The sequence below is a fragment of the Bos grunniens genome, chromosome 25, assembly GCF_055505025.1.
Source record: "Bos grunniens cultivar Pamir isolate PY7600 chromosome 25, Bosgru_T2T1.0, whole genome shotgun sequence".
NCBI lineage: Eukaryota > Metazoa > Chordata > Mammalia > Artiodactyla > Bovidae > Bos > Bos grunniens.
The window spans coordinates 16,819,611-16,837,799 of NC_141189.1; the positions used below are offsets into that span (position 1 = coordinate 16,819,611).

The window sequence follows — 18,189 nt, forward strand, 5'->3', positions numbered from 1 at the left end:
TCTCTAGTTGTGGCAGCAGGGGCTGCTCTCTAGTTGTGGTGCGAGGGCTTCTCGTTGCCGTGGCCTCTCGTTGCTGAGCAGGGGCTCTAAATCGCACGGGCTTCAGTAGTTGAGGAGCTGCTGCACGTGGGCTCGGTAGTGGTGCACAGGCTTAGTTGCTCCATAGTGTGTGGGATCTTCCCAGACCAGGGACTGAACTATTCTCCTGCATTGGCAGGAGGATTCTTTACCACTGAGCCATCGGGGATGTCCCAATAAATGTTTTTAGTACTTACTTTCTTCAAGGAGCCCTGGTTTGTTTCTGTGGGATATTTAGAAAACAAGCTCTGGGAACTTCTGTAAATATCAGTGTATCTATCTATCTAATTTTTTCCCATAGATTTTATTTTACTTAAAAATTATGTATATATTATTTGGCTGCATTATGTCTTAGTTGTGGCATGTGGGATCTTTAGCTGAAGCATGTGGGATCAAGTTCCCCTACCAGGGTCCAAACCTGGGTCCCCTGCATTGGCGGAGCATGGCATCTTAGCCCCTGGACCACAAGTCCCTCCTAGAAATGTTATACTGTTGCTTTCCATTCCGGTCCCCCATTTGTGTTCATTTCTCTCAGCCCACATTTGCTGCTCCATACTTCCTCAGCAAGAACCCTAGGACCCAACCTGCCTGCACATTTACTTATGTGTTCAATCCTACAATACACTCCAAATAGCTTCAGAATTGCCATGCCCTTACTAGAACAAACCGACCTAAGAATTCAAGGTGTAGAGATTTTTTTTTTCTTCAGCAGGTGTTTGAAAGTGACTTGAATTAGTTCCATTTTTTTTTCTGTTTTGCCCTTCAGGGTGTTATTTTTTACTCATCTACAATAGAGTTGGGTTCATTTATTTACATCTGTATTCAGATTTTAGGTACTCTGTTGATTTAATTGAGTATGTTGACCATTAACATTACTTGAAAAGCCAAAACTATATGAAAAGGCTCAAAGAAGTGTCTCCCTCTCCCCATTCAGGGTTCTGTTGTTTCCCCTCAACAAGAGGGACATAACCCAACAACCAAGGAACCGTTATTTTTCCCTACCCCTCAAGGGTGCCCGATTTTATTAGTTTTTGGTTTACTCTTGTTGTTCTTCCTTGCAAGAATTTGTGGATACATTTCTGTTTTATTTCCCCTTCTTCTTGCATACAAGGAAGCACTCTTTACACTTTCTTCACTTAAATCCTGGGAATCACTCCAGAGCAAATCATAGTGATACCATTTTTCTTTTTAAAAAGTACCTATTCATTTGGCTGTACCAGGTCTTAGCTGAGGCACTTGGGACATTTAGTTGTGGCATGTGAGATCTAGTTCCCTGACCAAGGATCGAACCTGGGCCCCCTGCATTGGGAGCCCAGACTCTTAGCCACTGAACCACCACGGAAGTCCCTATCATTTCTAAATTGTATGTAAGATGACAATATTTCATTCATTTATCAATTTATTGAATGACTGTGCCAGCCACTGAGCTAGACAGGAAGGAGAGAGAAATGAGTAAAATATCGCCCCTTACCTTAATGATCTCAGGCTCCAATAGAAAGCGAAATCATACAAACAAACAACAGCAGCAGCAACCATCACAGTGCTCTGGGAACTTAGAGGAGGGAGTCAATAACAAGTTGTTCAAAAGGACTAACACCTGAGCTTGAATAATGAGAACTAGGTGAATAAACAGCACTTTCAAAGGCAGAGTTGAATAAGGGCAAGGCAGGTTGCAGAAATTAGAGTTTAATGGGCTGAAACATAAGAGTGTGGGAGCAGTATGTGAGTGGGGAGACGGGAGCGCCCATAATGCTGCTGAAGAGGTGGCCTGGCACCACGTGGTACAGTTAATGCCAGGAAAAGCTGGACAGTTATTCAGACACTCAGGAGACATGGTCTTCAAAATAACACTTGAATCCATTCACTTCACAGGTATTTAACAGACTGCCTGCATTATGCCAGGTACCACAGAAGGAGCAGTGAGTAAGAGTAAGATCTCAACCATTAGGGAGCAGATACCAGCTTCCCTGCTGGCTCAGACGGTAAAGAATCCACCTGCAACTCGGGAGACCTGGGTTTGATCCCTGGATTGCGAAGGTCCCCTGGAGGGCATGGCAACCCACTCCAGTATTCTTGCCTGGAGATTCCCCAGGGGAGAGGACCCTGGCAGGCTACAGTCCATGGGGTCGTGAAGAGTCGGACACGACTGAGCGACTAAGCACACACACCAGCAGTAAGACAGAATGGAAGGAGCTCACAGAATAAAGTGGGGGGAAACTGCTGGCCAAACAGCAGTTTGGGGAACCCCAAACTCTCAAAACTAGGAGTGAGGCTGGGTGAAGGAGCACTTCTCAGAGTAAGACAGACTTTTAGCTAAGTATGTGCATGTTCAGGGGAGAGTTGAGAGATGGAAGAGTTCCAATGGTAACACCTGGAGGGAAGAGAGACTGAGATATTCAAAGTTTCACCTGGACTAAGACCTATCACTCCTGCACTGCATTCTCCACCTTGCAAAGAGCAATCCTTTAAAAATGCAAATCTGTCCTCTTCATTTTCTGAAAAAGGCTCCCCACTGGTCTCAGGTTACCTATCTTTTCAGTTTCTATTTTTAAAACTTCCTTCCTCTTATTTTATGCTACAGACATGCTGAAGTTTTTTTACCTTGTCGTGTCCTATTCCCCTTGCCTAGAAATCCATCACCCAACATTGAAGTAGGTGTCACTCTTACCTACTCTTAGGGGCCTGTGCTTCACCTAATAGATCCCATCTGTCTGAATCCACTGCTAGTTTAAACTCCTTGAGGGTAGGAAGTGGTTTAATTATTAACAGTTATATCCAAGGCACCTAGTCTAATGTCCTAAAGAGTGTAGTTGCTCAGCTGTGTCCGACTTTTTGTGACTCCATGGATTGCAGCCTGTCAGGCTCCTCTGTCCATGGAATTCTCCAGGCAAGAAGACTGGAGTGGGTTGCCATTCCCTTCTCCAGCGGATCTTCCTGACCCAGGGATCAAACCCGGGTCTCCTGAATTGTTGACAAATTCTTTATTGTCTGAGCCACCAGGGAAGTCCCATGTCCTAAATGCCCAACTAATTTGAATGACTGAAAGCTGTTTTCATTGTAGAGTAGGGTGGAAGATTTTTAACTAGACCCTAGGAACTTTGGTCTTCACCCTCTTTGTTACTACAGTTTAAGATTCATTCTGGGCTTCCCTGGTGGCTCAAATGGTAAAGAATCTGCCTGCAATGTCTCTGGGAGAGACTACCTAGAGAAGGGATAGGCTACTCACTCCAATATTCTTGCAGGGAGAATTCCATGGACAGAGGAGCCTGGTGGGCTACAGTCAGTCCATGGGGTCGCAGAGTCGGACACAACTGAGCGACTGCACTTTGACTTGCCACTTCTACTTTAAGGGTTCATTCTAGGGCATGGAGAAACCATTAGTTTGAAAATCACTGAAATAATTTAGAATTAGGTATAGAGTTATCTCCAAAGATCAGCATGCTCAAACTGGTAACATTAATGCCTATCAACCTTTTATGGAAAGCAGATAAAGTCCCCATGAAACCTACCACAAGCCTAAAATAAGTATCCGTTCTTGTGCCGGGACTTTTTTTGTACTCAAGACTCCGCCCATGAGCCTCAAATGGCGGAAGAACTGCACGCTACGTCGTGACTTCTCACACTACTGCGGAGGTATCCCGACGCTACGCCGCCGGCGTAGGCGGGGCGGCCGGCTCTTCCTTCCTCTGCTTCTTCGGCTCCACCCCCAGCGTTTCACACGCTCATTGTGGAGCGACAGCGGCAGGCAGTCTTCAAGGCTGCCTGAGACCTAGAGACCCTAAGTCCTTGGCGCACGCAAGCGCCCCGCGCTGCTCTTTCCCCACTCCAAAGGCGAGGGGCGCGAGATTCACCTTTCTTTATTCTTTCTTCTCCCGCCCGCAGCTAACCGCCCCGGTGCGCGCGGACATCTCGGGCCGCCGCTCCCTCCTCCCCGCCCCTCCCCTCCCCCTTCGGGAGCTCCCGCCCGCGCACTCCTCCCCCTCCCCTTTCCCCGGCGACGCGCACGCGCGCCAAGCCGGCTCGCGCCCTCTCGCTTTCCTCCGGCCCGCGAGACCCCCTCCCCTTCCGCCTCGCGGTGCTTCCTCGCGCCGCGGTCTTCTCTATCCACCCCCGACACCGCGGGGCTTGCCCCCGCCCGCCAACGGCGGGTCCCCAGCTTCCCAGTCCCCTTCGCTTCCCGCGCTCTCCGGCGGGGGCCCAGCCCCGGCCTCCTCTCTCCCTCCCTTCCCCCTAATTCCCCTTCCGGACGCTGCCATCATGTTGAAGCCTCAGCCGCCACAACAGACCTCCCAGCCCCAGCAGCCGCCCCCCACGCAACAGGCCGTGGCCCGTCGCCCTCCCGGGGGCACCAGCCCGCCCAACGGCGGTCTCCCGGGGTCCCTGGCCTCCACCTCGGCTCCCCCAGGACCTCCTGCGGCCGCCTCCCCCTGCCTGGGGCCTGCAGCCGCTGCCGGGAGCGGGCTCCGCCGGGGAGCCGAGGGTATCTTGGCGCCTCAACCGCCGGCACCGCAGCAGCAACATCAGGAGAGGCCATCGGCAGCGGCCATCGGCAGCGCCAGGTGAGGATGGTGGGTTTCCGGGCGCTAGAGCCGAGGTGGCCGAGACGTGTACACCGCGCCAGGCAGACTTCTAGCCTGGCCACCTTTGAGGGGCACCAGGGGGAGTGGGAAAGCCCCGTGAAGCTGGGGGTGGGCCCTCAGGTCCTAACTGGTCGGAGGAAGAGGGTCCCTGGTGGCCACCGGGGTATTCAGGGGCAGTGCTCAGTTCTGCGAGCGTAGTCAGGGCTCGGGAGCTTGGGCCTTAAGGGCAAGCAGGGCGCATCCCGCCGGCGGCGTCGGAACGGGGAGTTGGGGGGGGGGTGAAGAGGTGATCGGGGTCCCCGGCTCCATTACCACGAAGGGTCTCGCGGTTCCCGTCTTCAGCCAATGGGGAGTCAGCTGCGGGAAGGGGTCCCTGGCCGTAGCCAATGGAGAGGGGCGCGCGGCTCACAGTTTGGCCAATGGGGAGGGAGGGACTTGGTAGCGAGTTGCTACCTCCCCGTCCCAGTCTGGCCAGTAGGAGGGGAGCAGGGTGGGCGGGGGGACGGAAGGAGGGACTGAGAGGACTGCGGGCTGGGAACCTCCAGCGCGCGCGCTCTTCCCGTACGTGCGCGCGGATGCTGTGTCTTATGACCCGGCCATTCTCCAGCCTCGGGTAACATATAGGGCAGCGGCTGGGAGTGTTCGTGGACGGGTTCGCCTGGTGTTCTTGGATGAGTGGTGCACACCCGACTCGGTTTCTTCTGTTTGTGGGTTTATGGAATTGAGAGTGGAGGTACACGCAGGCGCAGTGGGTTCTGATCGCGGGAGGGAGGGCGATTTTGAAGAGGCCCGTGGGCTTTAGTGCGCAAGCGCAGACCGGGCGAGGCCTCTGGGTGGATAGCTTTTGCGGCTGCGCTGTCCCCCAGCCCTGCCAGCGGCCCCCTGATCGCCCTCTTCAACCGCCGGTTACATCAGCCAGCGAGAAGCAGGGTTACTGGGTGATAGGTGACCCCTCCCAGAGTGGGTAACAGGCTGAATGAGTAAAGAGGTCCAGAAGGGTAGATTGTAGAGGGAGTACCTTCACTCCTAGTTTGGGGCGTAAGGCTGCGGGAAATGATGGTCTTTCCTGTTTGGGAGGTAATTTACCTGAACCTAGGTAGTTCAAAATTTGCGTTCTCTGAGCTCCCACTGTTAAATCTGGCTGGGGTTATTGTCGAAAACCGTAACGTTCGTCATTTGGAAGCCTGCAGCCCTGGCCCTCTTGCAGAAACGTTGTGTTGAATTGGCTTTTAAAGCAGTTGACAGACGTTGATGGTTGAGCCTATTTTACTGGTATTTGGAGGAGATGGCTTTTAGTGCTTTTCTTCCTCTGTGAAGTGAGAATCTGAAAATCTGTTGGTTAATGATTTGTAGCCTAAGTCGTCATCGTCACATAGTGTGTGGTCTTGGCATAGAGTCCTTTGAAAGCAATTGAATAAAAGGGCTTGACCGTACTTAAATAACTAGCTTCTTGTTTCCTTCTCTTATAGGGGACAAAGCACAGGAAAGGGACCTCCACAGTCACCGGTGAGTGCCTTTTCTCCCCTAAGGCACGGATACTTAAAAGATACATATATGGGAATAGAGGGCAGACTAGGTGCAGAAATAGATGTGTTCCGAAGGGCAAGGATCCCGTATGTTCGAGGTGGTTATGAGTGGAGTGTGGACATTGTGAAGGAGGGTAAGGTGTTGACTGGCTGTTTCTTTATTTTTGTCTCTCTCCTGTGTTACTGACAGGTGTTTGAGGGTGTCTACAACAATTCCAGAATGCTGCATTTCCTTACCGCTGTTGTGGTAAGTGGGCCCCTTGCTGCTAGCTTGAGGGATGTAACGCATCGGTTTGCTAGAGGTACTCTTCTGTTTTCTTTCCCCTGCTCTTTCAGGGTTCCACTTGTGATGTAAAGGTGAAGAACGGTACCACCTATGAGGGTATCTTCAAGACGCTGAGCTCAAAGGTTAGTGTACTCAAATTAGCTTTCTTTTTGGAGTTTCATGGGAGAAAGAAGAGAATGAAATAGGTTCATTGAAGATACAAAGTTGAGTGGTTTTGGACAACATGATGGCTAGCCTCATTTTTGTAGGCCTGTGTCAGAATAGTGCTGCATGCAGTTAAAGACGTGGGTTTGAAATGTGAGGGCTGGGTATTTTGATGTGATGTTTTAAGTTTGGGGCTTTGACTAAATCCCGTGGGTGATGTTATTAAGACAGTGCACTTGAGAATGTGGTGTTGGGGAAAGTTTAAAAAGGGTAAAATTAAAAGTCATATTTTTGTCTTCACGTTTCTTAATACTGACCCTTGGTTGCTGGGAAATGGAACTTTTATAGTTTGAACTGGCAGTGGACGCTGTGCACCGGAAGGTATCGGAGCCAGCGGGTGGCCCTCGTCGGGAAGACATAGTGGACACCATGGTGTTTAAGCCAAGTGATGTCATGCTTGTCCACTTCCGAAATGTCGACTTCAATTATGCTACTAAAGGTATTTATTGGTGCAGGCTGTTGTGTCAGACCTGGTTCTTGAGTAGAAGGCAGAGAATATGATGTTCTGATTCTCTTCCTTCCTGTTGTTTATCACCTTATTTCTGAGGAGGATGACTGGAAGTTTTTCCTTGAGAACATGTGTTAATGTCTAAGATACAGTGGGGTGAATTCCAGCCTGTGTTGTGGTTCATACTTTCCCTGCTTTGTATTCAACTCCTTGCTTCTTTTGAACTCTTGGAACAAGTCTTTTTATGCTGCCCTGCACCCCCAAACTCTGACACACAAAAGCTTGCCTTTGCTTCTGTGGTGGGAAGGGTGTTGGAAAGAAGGCTATGAAATACCACCTGACCCCTGATCTTCAATTTACCCTCACAGATAAGTTCACTGACTCGGCCATTGCCATGAACTCGAAGGTGAATGGGGAGCACAAAGAGAAGGTGCTTCAGCGCTGGGAGGGCGGTGATAGCAACAGTGATGACTACGACCTGGAGTCTGACATGGTACAGTCCCTTCTGCAGAGCCCTAGAGCAGGGGAGCTGCTGCCCAAGTGTGGGTGTTAGCCGTGACATCATTCTTGGACCCAAGAATTGCTGGGGTGGGCAGGGGGGAAATCTTTTACTATTGGCTGTTGATGGTGGTCAGAGTCCAATGGAAAGATGTAGAACATACTCAAACAAATACTCATTTTTCTACCATCAGTAACTGATAACTGTTAAAATTTGCTTCAAATCAGTTTTTTTCCAGCCTGGGGAAAAAAAAGATATAGATGAGATTGCATGTTGTATAGGCCCATTTCTCTTCCTCCGAACAACTATCTTGATTTAAAATTTGTCAGTGAATTGTTACTTCACTGTATTAGTTTGTTTAAAATTTGCTTTTCCTACCTATTTTTGGATGTTTCATTTTGGTATATAGATCCTAGTCATTGCTTTTAACTAAATGCTTTGAGCTATTTGTATGTATATACTTGGGTGTATGCATAGTATATTGTATTTATCCCTTTTCTTATTGGTGTTTCTGGGCCATTATTTTGGTACTAAAAATAGTATCTCACTGAATTTTTAGAATGTGTATCCTCATGCACTTAGGTCAGAATTTCTCTGGGATATAAATCTGGAAATGGATGTCAGGTCCTAAAGACTTCTATGTCTTGGAAACTGCCAGTTTGTACTGCAGTCAGTAGATGACCGTCCCATCAGCCCTGTTCCTTTTTTTCCCACTCTTGGTTTGGTCAGATTTTTAATCTTTCAACCTGAGGGAAGAAAAAGATTGGTTATTATTGCTTTCCTTGCTGATCTTTGAAACATTCTCCCTCTTTATCTAGTCTAATGGATGGGACCCCAACGAAATGTTCAAGTTCAATGAGGAGAACTATGGTGTAAAGACCACCTATGACAGCAGTCTCTCTTCTTACACGTGAGTGTCTTTTGGTAGTTCCCCATGGTGCAGTTTGAGGTATGGGGCCATCAACAGAAGGGAGGTCTCTAGGTGGACCATAGCTTTTGTACATGTTTTTCTGGGTGTCTGGGTTGCCGTCTCCCCACTCCTGATCTGCCTTGTGAACTCCTCATGCAAAGGTTTTTCTCTTTCTCATAGTCTTGATTCTGTGGGTAGAATTAACTGCTTTTTTAGTGCATACTTTTCCTGTAAAATCTTAACAAATTTATATGTGTGTCTCAGTGTCCCTCAGATTCAGAGATGCCTTGCTGCTCTGCCTAGGACCCTGCTACATGCCAGATCAGTGTATGCTGAGTTGTTGAGGGTTTAAACACCGACATGTCTGAGCTAGTGATAGGACTGATAGAAATGTCTTTCTTTTTCTTCCCTCTTGTCCCGTGGCCCTGGGGTGGTGACGGTCCTCACAGGGTGCCCTTAGAGAAGGACAATTCAGAAGAATTCCGTCAGCGGGAGCTGCGTGCTGCCCAGTTGGCCCGAGAGATTGAATCGAGCCCCCAGTACCGCCTGCGGATCGCCATGGAGAATGATGATGGGCGCACGGAGGAGGAGAAGCACAGTGCAGTTCAGCGACAGGGCTCAGGGCGTGAGAGCCCCAGCTTGGCAGCCAGGTGATTGCTGGGGGCGGCTGGTCCTGGTGGGGCTCAGTGTTTGCACCCGGAGTTTGCTGTATACTTTTGTTGAAGCCTCACAATGGCATAGGTTAATATGTAGTTACTCCCAATTTTTTGGTTTAGGTTAGGGCCAAGGGCTTGTTAAATACTCTTGTTGAAGCCTCACAATCATATAGGTTAATACGTAGTTATTCCGAATTTGCGGGTTTAGGACACTGAAGCCTAGAACTATTAATTTGTCTGAAGTAACAAGGCTAAAGATTAGGGATTAAGACAGGTTCCCCACCCCCACCCCCCGCCCAGATTTTTGATACTTTTTTTTTTTCCTTTTCCTTTTCTTGCTTTCTGCTGCACTCTGCAATTTGTAGGATTTTAGTGCCCCAACCAGGAACCTAGACCCTCAGCATTGAAAGTCCAGAGTCCTACCCCTAGGGAATTCCCCATATATTTTTTTTTTTTTCTGCGTTTCATGCCTACGTGTGTCTTAACTTCTCCTTTCATGAAAATGAAACCGAAGTGTATTGTACCTTAATCCACAGTGTGATACTACCTGTTTTGTAGGTCAGGAGGAGGGTAGGATTATGGAGCACTGGCTGCTTTGGTCTGGTCAGGGGTAGCTGCAATGTAGGGTCATAATCCTGGAACCACAGGACAGTTTCTCAAGGGAAATAGTGCAGAAAGCTGAAGTCAGGCATATTTGTGTGTGTGCATTGAGGCAGGAGGTGGACTTTATAAGGAGGGTTTCATTCTTGGGAAATGTGTGTTTTGTGGCTACTTGATGTTACTTGAACTCTCTCCCCCAGGGAGGGAAAGTATATCCCTCTACCCCAGCGAGTTCGGGAAGGTCCCCGGGGAGGCGTTCGCTGCAGTAGTTCTCGGGGCGGCCGGCCTGGCCTTAGCTCTTTGCCGCCTCGTGGCCCTCACCATCTTGACAATAGCAGCCCTGGCCCAGGTTCTGAGGCACGCGGTATCAATGGAGGTGAGTTAAGAAGCCGACTTGATGGTGGCGGGAAAGGGGATGGTGGTAGGTGGCAAGGAAAAGGATTTAGGTGGGTTGGATGGAAGTTGCATTGATAGTCATGTAATAGCAGGAACTCTGCCTCTTTTTTCCCCATCTTTTAAAAAAAAAAAAAAATAGGCCCTTCCCGCATGTCCCCTAAGGCCCAGCGACCTCTGAGAGGTGCCAAGACTCTGTCTTCCCCCAGCAGCAGGCCTTCTGGAGAAGCCTCTGTTCCACCTCCTCCTGCAGGTAAGATTCCAGCAGTGTTACATGAAGAAATGGTTAGGGGTGTAAATAGTCAGTTGTTAGAATGCTGGGCTGGGAGAGTTCCAAGATAAAGGTGTTTTGGAGGTTAGGATTTATGCTTTTTAGGAAAGAATTTTTCAGTTTCCCTCAGGGAGAAATTCCAGCATGGCAATCGATGCATTGTGTCTGGCTGGCAGGTGCCTTCTGTTTAAATTAGTTAGCAACTAATTTTAAGGGAGGAGAAATCATAGAAAATGTTTTAATATCTTTTGAAATACAGAAAGTTCTGCCAACACAGAACCTGTCTTGCTGTATAGTTCTGGTTGGCTGGAACTGAGTCATGACTGCCCTTTGGAGCATTCCAGTCTTTCATGGTACCCATGAGGCCATTTTATCTGCTTACCTTACCTGCCTTGCACTTCTAAACATTTAGTTTGTAACCTTGTAGATAAACTTTCCTTGGTGTTTCTGGTGAGTCCCTAGTACTCACTGCTCAATGTCCAGCAGTGACCAACACAAATCACTCTCCCTTTTGTTCCAGTGGGCCGGATGTACCCGCCGCGCTCTCCCAAATCAGCTGCCCCCGCCCCAATCTCAGCTTCCTGTCCTGAGCCTCCCATGGGCTCAGCAGTACCAACCTCTTCAGCTTCCATCCCAGTGACATCAGCAGTTGGGGATCCTGGAGTAGGCTCCGTTTCCCCAGCTTCTCCAAAGATCTCACTGGCCCCCACAGATGGTAAGAGCCACCTGGTGGGGGACTGCGGACAGTGGGAAGTGTGCTTCTGGACAGAAGGGCCTTCATGTGTCTGTTCTTTCTTGCTCAGTAAAAGAACTCCCGGCCAAGGAACCTGGAAGGACGCTGGAGTCCCAGGAGTTGTCCCGGATTGCAGCGAAAGGTGAGCATTGTTGTCTTTCCTGCCAGCGTCTCGTGCCCTTTTGATTAGGGAGCATTTCAGTTAGGGAAGTGTTGCGATTCGGAAACAGATGACGGTGGATCAGCCCTTTGATCCTAACTTAAAGGTTCTAACAAGCTCAGCTTTTTCCCTTGGTTTTTTTGTTCTTTGGGTTGCTGTGTAGCCACCTTCAAGAAAAGAAAAGTGTGTTTCCTCCTTTTTTTCTCTTTCTCATAGTCCCTGGCCTTCAGAATGAACAGAAGCGTTTTCAGCTGGAAGAACTGAGAAAGTTTGGGGCCCAGTTTAAGGTGAGTGAAATGTGGGAATGATTAGGATGTTAACACGAAGGAGATGCAGGTTGGGGGGTCGGGGGAGAGGTTTATGGAATAGGCACTGTGTGGCATTTAGAGATTAGAGCACGCAAAGATGAAGGAAGGAAGGTGAGTCTGGAATTGAGATAGCAGAGTACTCTCTATGTTGTATGTTTCTGTCCTTGTAGCTTCAGCCCAGTAGCTCCCCTGAGACCAGCTTGGATCCTTTTCCTCCACGGATCCTGAAAGAGGAGGCCAAAGGGAAGGAGAAGGAGGTGGATGGTCTTTTGGCTTCAGAGCCCCTGGGGTCTCCTGTTTCCTCGAAGGCCGAATCAGTATCGGACAAGGAGGACAAACCGCCCCTGCCAGCAGCAGGGGGTGCCGAGGGGCCGGAGCAGCCTCCGGCACCTTGCCCAAGCCAAACTGGCAGCCCCCCAGTGGGCCTCATCAAGGGAGATGACAAGGATGAGGGCCCAGTTGCTGAGTGAGTGGGGTGGGGAGCTGGGGCGGGTGTCTGGTGACAAGAGGCAGGCCGTGAGAATTTACTCCATTTTTCTCTCTTAGACAAGTAAAGAAGTCAACATTGAACCCCAATGCCAAGGAGTTCAATCCCACTAAGCCCCTGCTGTCTGTGGTGAGATGGGACAGGGGAATGTGGGCTGGGGTTTCCATGAGGAGTGGGAGCTGGGTGTGGGGGGAGTGAGGAGCAGTTATGCAAGTATATTAGGACCGCAGCAGTTGTGGAAGCAGGTCTTAGCAGTGGCTGGCCGGGTATCGTGAAGTATCTGACAGATAATTATGGGTTCCTCACTGGGACTTGGCGTTTGGTTCGGGGGGAGTCAGAGTTTGGCAGTTAGGAGCATGGGCTTCATTTGGGCCCACTGACTGCGCTTGAACCTCTTGCAAGCTCTGTGATCTTGGATGAACCACTTAACCTCTCTGCCTCAGTTTCCTTGCCTGTAATTTAAGATTGCTCATCTCCTGGGGGTTGATGTGAGGTTTAACCAAGATAAAGTGTAGGAAATGCTTGGTGCACAGCACTCTGGATGCCCTCGACTGGCAGAGGAGGGTGGTATAGAGAAGTCATTAAGGTATCTTGTACATGTCCTCATTTGCCTCTTACAGAATAAATCCACCAGTACTCCGACTTCTCCTGGGCCCCGGACTCATTCAACTCCCTCCATCCCGGTGCTGACAGCAGGCCAGAGTGGGCTCTATAGCCCCCAGTACATTTCCTACATACCTCAGATCCACATGGGACCAGCTGTTCAGGTAAGAGAAGAGACGGGTGGGCCCAGGGTAAGAGGTATGACTGGGCTGACTGGGGGACCAAGGCCCGCCTGTCGTGGGCGTTTACGAGCGGGTTGTTCAGCCTCGCCTGTGTTCTGGTCCCCAGGCACCGCAGATGTATCCTTATCCTGTGTCCAACTCAGTGCCTGGACAGCAGGGCAAGTACCGGGGCGCCAAAGGTGAGCAGGGTCAGGAGGGGCCCCACGCGGCGCCATCCGCTGCCTGCTGGCAGATGGAGCTTGAGCTCTGCACCGTCTTCCCCCCACCCGCAGGCTCCCTGCCCCCCCAGCGCTCGGACCAACACCAGCCAGCCTCCGCCCCTCCCATGATGCAGGCTGCCGCCGCCGCTGCCGGTCCACCTCTGGTGGCCGCCACCCCTTACTCTTCCTACATCCCCTACAACCCACAGCAGTTCCCAGGCCAGCCCGCCATGATGCAGCCCATGGCCCACTACCCCTCGCAGGTGACTGAGGCAGGGAGGAAGGTGGGGTACAGAGTCCTGGCATCTTAGCAAGCCTCCTCCACCTCCCATACTTAGGAGCTGACAGGAGAAGCCAGCAGGAGTTCTGGGTGGTGGGGTCCAACTTGGGCTTCTGTCTTGGCTGTAGTAGGACCCCAGGGAGGCAGTGGATTCTGGGGCCTTTGTTTTTTCCTTCTGTAAAGTATAGCATCTACTTGATAAGGTTATTGTGAATGTGAAGTAAGGTGACCATGATGAGAGCAGAGTAGTACTGTGTCTGGGTTGTCTGGCAGCAGGGTACTCTCCCAGGCCCTCTGCTGGGCCAACCGCTTCTCTCCTCCTCCAGCCGGTATTTGCCCCCATGCTTCAAAGCAACGCACGCATGCTGACGTCGGGGAGCCATCCCCAGGCCATCGTGTCATCCTCCACCCCTCAGTACCCTTCTGCAGAGCAGCCCACCCCCCAGGCCCTTTATGGTGAGTTCTGTCCTGTCCCCCAACCCGGGCCATGCTGCTCAGCCCCTCCGGGGTGCCTGTCACTGATTGTCTTCCCTTTCCTGCTGTAGCCACCGTTCACCAGTCCTATCCGCACCATGCCACGCAGCTCCATGCCCACCAGCCGCAGCCGGCCACCACGCCTACTGGGAGCCAGCCGCCGTCCCAGCATGCGGCCCCCAGTCCTGTCCAGGTGCCTGCTGTGGGGCGTCCACGTGGTGGAGCAGGGATGGGTGGCTGAAAGGACTAGGACTTGGGGTCATTCCCTAGTGGGGAGAACCTGGGGGTCAGAGGTGGTACCGGAAGTGGCACTCACTGGTCACCTTGCCCTGATGACAGCACCAGGCGGGGCAGGCCCCACACCTGGGCAGTGGACAGCCGCAGCAGAACCTGTACCACCCAGGGGCCCTGACAGGCACGCCGCCTTCTCTGCCACCGGGACCTTCTGCCCAGTCCCCTCAGAGCAGCTTCCCCCAACCAGCCGCTGTATATGCCATCCATGCCCACCAGCAGCTGCCCCACGGCTTCACCAACATGGCCCATGTTACCCAGGTAAGAGCCCACGCCACCTGCCCTGAGCCGTGGGGTGCCCCTCCTGGAATCAGCGGTGCGCCTGTTCCCTCTGTGCCGCTGCCTGGGGTTCTCCGACCTTGTGAAGCTGCCATGGTGCTCGCAGCCCCTTTTCTGTTCTCCACAGGCCCATGTCCAAACTGGAATCACAGCAGCCCCGCCCCCGCACCCTGGGGCTCCCCACCCGCCCCAGGTGATGCTGCTGCACCCACCCCAGAGCCATGGGGGCCCCCCCCAAGGCGCGGTGCCCCAGAGTGGGGTGCCTGCACTCTCAGCTTCCACACCCTCACCCTATCCCTACATCGGACACCCCCAAGGTGAGCAGCCTGGCCAGGCGCCTGGATTTCCAGGAGGAGCCGATGACAGGATTCGTGAGTTCTCGTTAGCTGGGGGTATTTGGCATGGAAGAGCTGATGGGCTGCAGGTGGGGCAGGATGCACGGGTTCTGGGCGGGGAGTGAGGGGTCTTGGAGGCAGGGCTGTCCCACAGGGCGCCTGCCGACCTGCACCTGTCTGTGAAGTATGTAGGGTGGGCAGAAGCCACAGTCGCCGCCGCCAGGGGCTTGCTCCTGGCTCTGTCCTTTGCTTCCCTCCGTCCTCGCTCAGTTGTGATCCAGCAGCCCCCCTCCCCACTGCCTCCCCAGCTCTCAGTGACCCCGACTGTCTCCTGACTTAGCCGAGGTAAGGTCAGCGCAGTAGACAGGGCCAGGCTGGGGTGTGGGGGGCTGAGCTGGGCACGTGAGGAAGGGCTCTGGCTCACGGGGAAACGGCGATTGATCTGTGCTTCTGACAGCCCCATGAGACACCTCGAGGCGGCCGCTCCTACCAACACTCCCCCCCACACCCCACACTGGACGGCATTGGATGAAGGGACAGCTGCTTGGGTTCTAATGCTCCTGCTCTCTTCTCTTTCCCCTCCAACCAGTTCAATCTCATCCCTCCCAGCAGCTCCCCTTCCACCCCCCGGGGAACTGAAGATTGTCCTGGCCGCGACCTGAGACCTCCATGAGTGGAGGGAAGAGTGATCTATGTCTCTTCCCCCAGCAGCTCGGACCAGTCCCAGCCCCCCACCCCCTGTCCCCGCCCCGGGGGAGCTGGGGAATTCCTGCCAAGCACCTTGAATGGGAAGGGCCTCAAAGTGGGCAGGGCCAGGGTCCAGCGGGGGTGGGGGGGGTTCCTGCTCTGCCCCTGCCCATCCCCACCCCATCTTGCCCTCCCGTCCTCATCTATCCCCCCCTCCCCGCTGGAGACGGAAGATCTTTTATTTTCTATTATTTATAACCTTGGGCCCCCTGTTCTTTCTTCCCCATTAACTTGAGTCACCTGCGTAAGAGAAACAGACACGCCCCGCAAGGATGGTTGGACAAGGACTTTTACTTTTTATTACATAAAAATATTTAAAAAAATTAAAAAAAATAAAATTTTAAACTAACTTAACCAGCCTGTAGTTTTCTGTTTGAATAGGAAGACGGTAGCGGTTGGTTTTACGAGATTTCTAAGGTGGGGGCACTGTAGGTGCCCGCCCAGAGTATCTAGAGATGCCCTTTCTGGCTCTGCCGTGCAGGCCCACCATTGTCTCAAAGGCTGTTTTCTCACCTCAAAACTGGCCTCATCGTGAGGTGTGACTTGAGGTTTTCATTTCTAAGGAAAGTACTTTGTGAATTACATCTCTTTGCACTAAAAAGTACAGTTGTGTTTTGGGCCACCTGAAATAAGGGCGGAGTGGTGCACAGCTGAGAGGTCCTGGTTGTGGGTGAGCTATAGGATGAAGCTGCTGGTGAAAGTGGCGGAGGGCTGGGTTGAGCCAGGCTGAGGGAAGCAGGGGCTGGATTAGATAGACGGGGGCCAGGTATGGGATGGAGAAAGAATAGGCTCCAGGAGGAGTTGGGAATTCTTTACTAATAGGACCTGGTATTCGCTTCTTATCTGTAAAGTGCATATTTTACCAGTAGAGGATAGAGAATGGGACTCATCTGTAGCCTCTAATTGGCTGTTAAAAAGGGCCGGGTTTGGGACTTCCCTGGTGGTCCAGTGGCTAAGACTGTGTTCCCAATGCAGGAGGCCCCGGGTTTGATCCCTGGTCAGGGAACTAGATCCCACATGCTGCAACTAAGACTCGGTGCAGCCAGATGTTTTTTAAAGACGCAGATGTGCGGTCCCAAGTGACAGCTCTCCAACTGGGGTTGGGAGGCCTTGATGGAAGTAGCAGCAGGAAAGCTTTCCGGTGGGCTCCAGATGTTTGCAGTGCAGATGGAGACCTGGTTTCTGTAGTGCTGGAGACGTACGTAATTGCAGCTGTTCCTGGGTAGCCCTCTTAATAATTTATTCCTAAGAGCAGAAATCTGATGAGCTATAAGGAACTTAGCCTCCACCTTGACTGAATCTGCCTGAAAACTCTCAGCTTCTCATTGCACGCTGAAGTAAAACAAGTACGTTTTCCTGGTGGACAGCACTTTTCATGAAATTGCTTTATCTGAAGTTTGCCTCGTTCTGGGCCTAAGAGCGTCCATTCTCTTGAGCTGTTTGTGAGTAGGTTGCCTGTCCTGAGTATATTCATTTGTCAGGATACAAGTTTGAAAGGGTGCCATTAATCCCTGTTGAATGCCACCTGTGTTACTGGGGGTCATCCCAAAATCTCAGCGTTTTACCCTATGTGATTTGATAAACCTTGTTAATTTTAAATCTCAGTAATTAACATTAAAAATGAAACTTTCATTCTATAATGTCTCACTCCTGTTTGGACTTAGTGATAACCCATCAAGCCTACAAATTATTTACCAAGTATAATATTCTATGTGCTGGGTCTAGAGGCAGGATAGAATACCCAGTATCAAGTTTAAATAAGGGTAGGTAGACATGAATAGGTTGGTGCCTACTCAAAGAGACCAGGCACCTGACCTGGGCCCAAGCTATAACCGTTTGACCAGTATCTCCAGGAATATCCAACATTTAGCCTGTTTTATGTAGCATTTTGCTAAGCAATCGAAATTAAGGGATGCTCCTTGAAGAAAGGAGCATCTAGGACAAACCTAGACAGCATATTAAAAGACTTCACAGGTCTGTCTAAAAGCTGTGGTTTTTCCAGTGGTCATGTATGGATGTGAGAGTTGGACCACAAAGAAAGCTGAGCACCAAAGAACTGATGCTTCTGAACTGTGGTGTTGGAGAAGACTCTTGAGTCCCTTGGACAGCAAGATCAAACCAGTCAATCCTCAAGGACATCAGTCCTAAATATTCATTGGAAGGACTGATGGTGAAGCTGAAGCTCCAATATTTTGGCCACCTGATGGGAAGGGCTGACAAACTGGAAAAGACCCTGATGCTGTGAAAGACTGAAGGCAGGAGGAGAAGGGGACGACAGGATAAGGTTGGATGGCATCACCAACTCGATGGACATGAATTTGAGCAAGCTCTGGGAGCTGGTGATGGACAGGGAAGCCTGGTGTACTGCAGTCCACGGGGTCGCAGTCAGATACCACTGAGCAACTGAACTGAACTGAAGCAATCATACAAAGCTCACTAGGGTAGCTTTCAGTCCTTTAGTTTCTCTACCTTCCTCACGTTGCCACAGCAGTGCTTTAAGAGCTCTTCCACCATGTACCAGAGATGAACTCTTGAGGCCAGAGAAGTACTCTCAGTTCCAATGGCTCAGGGATCACTCCCAAGCTCATGTATCCTGGGCTTCAGCTCCATTTCTATATCCCCCACCCTCCCAGAGTACAGATGACACAAGACACACAGG

At 51.2% G+C, this 18,189-nt stretch overlaps 1 protein-coding gene across 17 annotated transcripts; it reads left to right on the forward strand.

The window, feature by feature from the left end:
- The first annotated feature begins 3,705 nt into the window (after positions 1–3,705).
- Positions 3,706–15,884, forward strand: ATXN2L (ataxin 2 like). 17 transcript variants are annotated; one of them, XM_086375140.1, is made up of 24 exons: positions 3,716–4,637; positions 6,128–6,164; positions 6,375–6,431; positions 6,521–6,592; positions 6,963–7,113; positions 7,491–7,615; positions 8,440–8,531; positions 8,981–9,181; positions 9,988–10,163; positions 10,323–10,433; positions 10,972–11,166; positions 11,255–11,326; positions 11,561–11,631; positions 11,823–12,118; positions 12,199–12,268; positions 12,760–12,906; positions 13,031–13,103; positions 13,197–13,387; positions 13,731–13,860; positions 13,950–14,071; positions 14,218–14,430; positions 14,576–14,765; positions 15,092–15,128; positions 15,373–15,884. In XM_086375140.1, the coding sequence occupies exons 1-23, from the start codon at positions 4,336–4,338 to the stop codon at positions 15,121–15,123; spliced, it is 3,126 nt and encodes a 1,041-aa protein (XP_086231266.1). In that variant the 5' UTR covers positions 3,716–4,335; the 3' UTR covers positions 15,124–15,128; positions 15,373–15,884. The 17 variants fall into 17 exon arrangements, 16 of the variants coding, with proteins under 16 accessions (XP_086231274.1, XP_086231273.1, XP_086231275.1 ...); XM_086375141.1 differs by having other exon boundaries at positions 15,396–15,884; XM_086375147.1 differs by having other exon boundaries at positions 3,715–4,637; positions 14,576–14,819; positions 14,969–15,879.
- Positions 15,885–18,189: the final 2,305 nt, after the last annotated feature.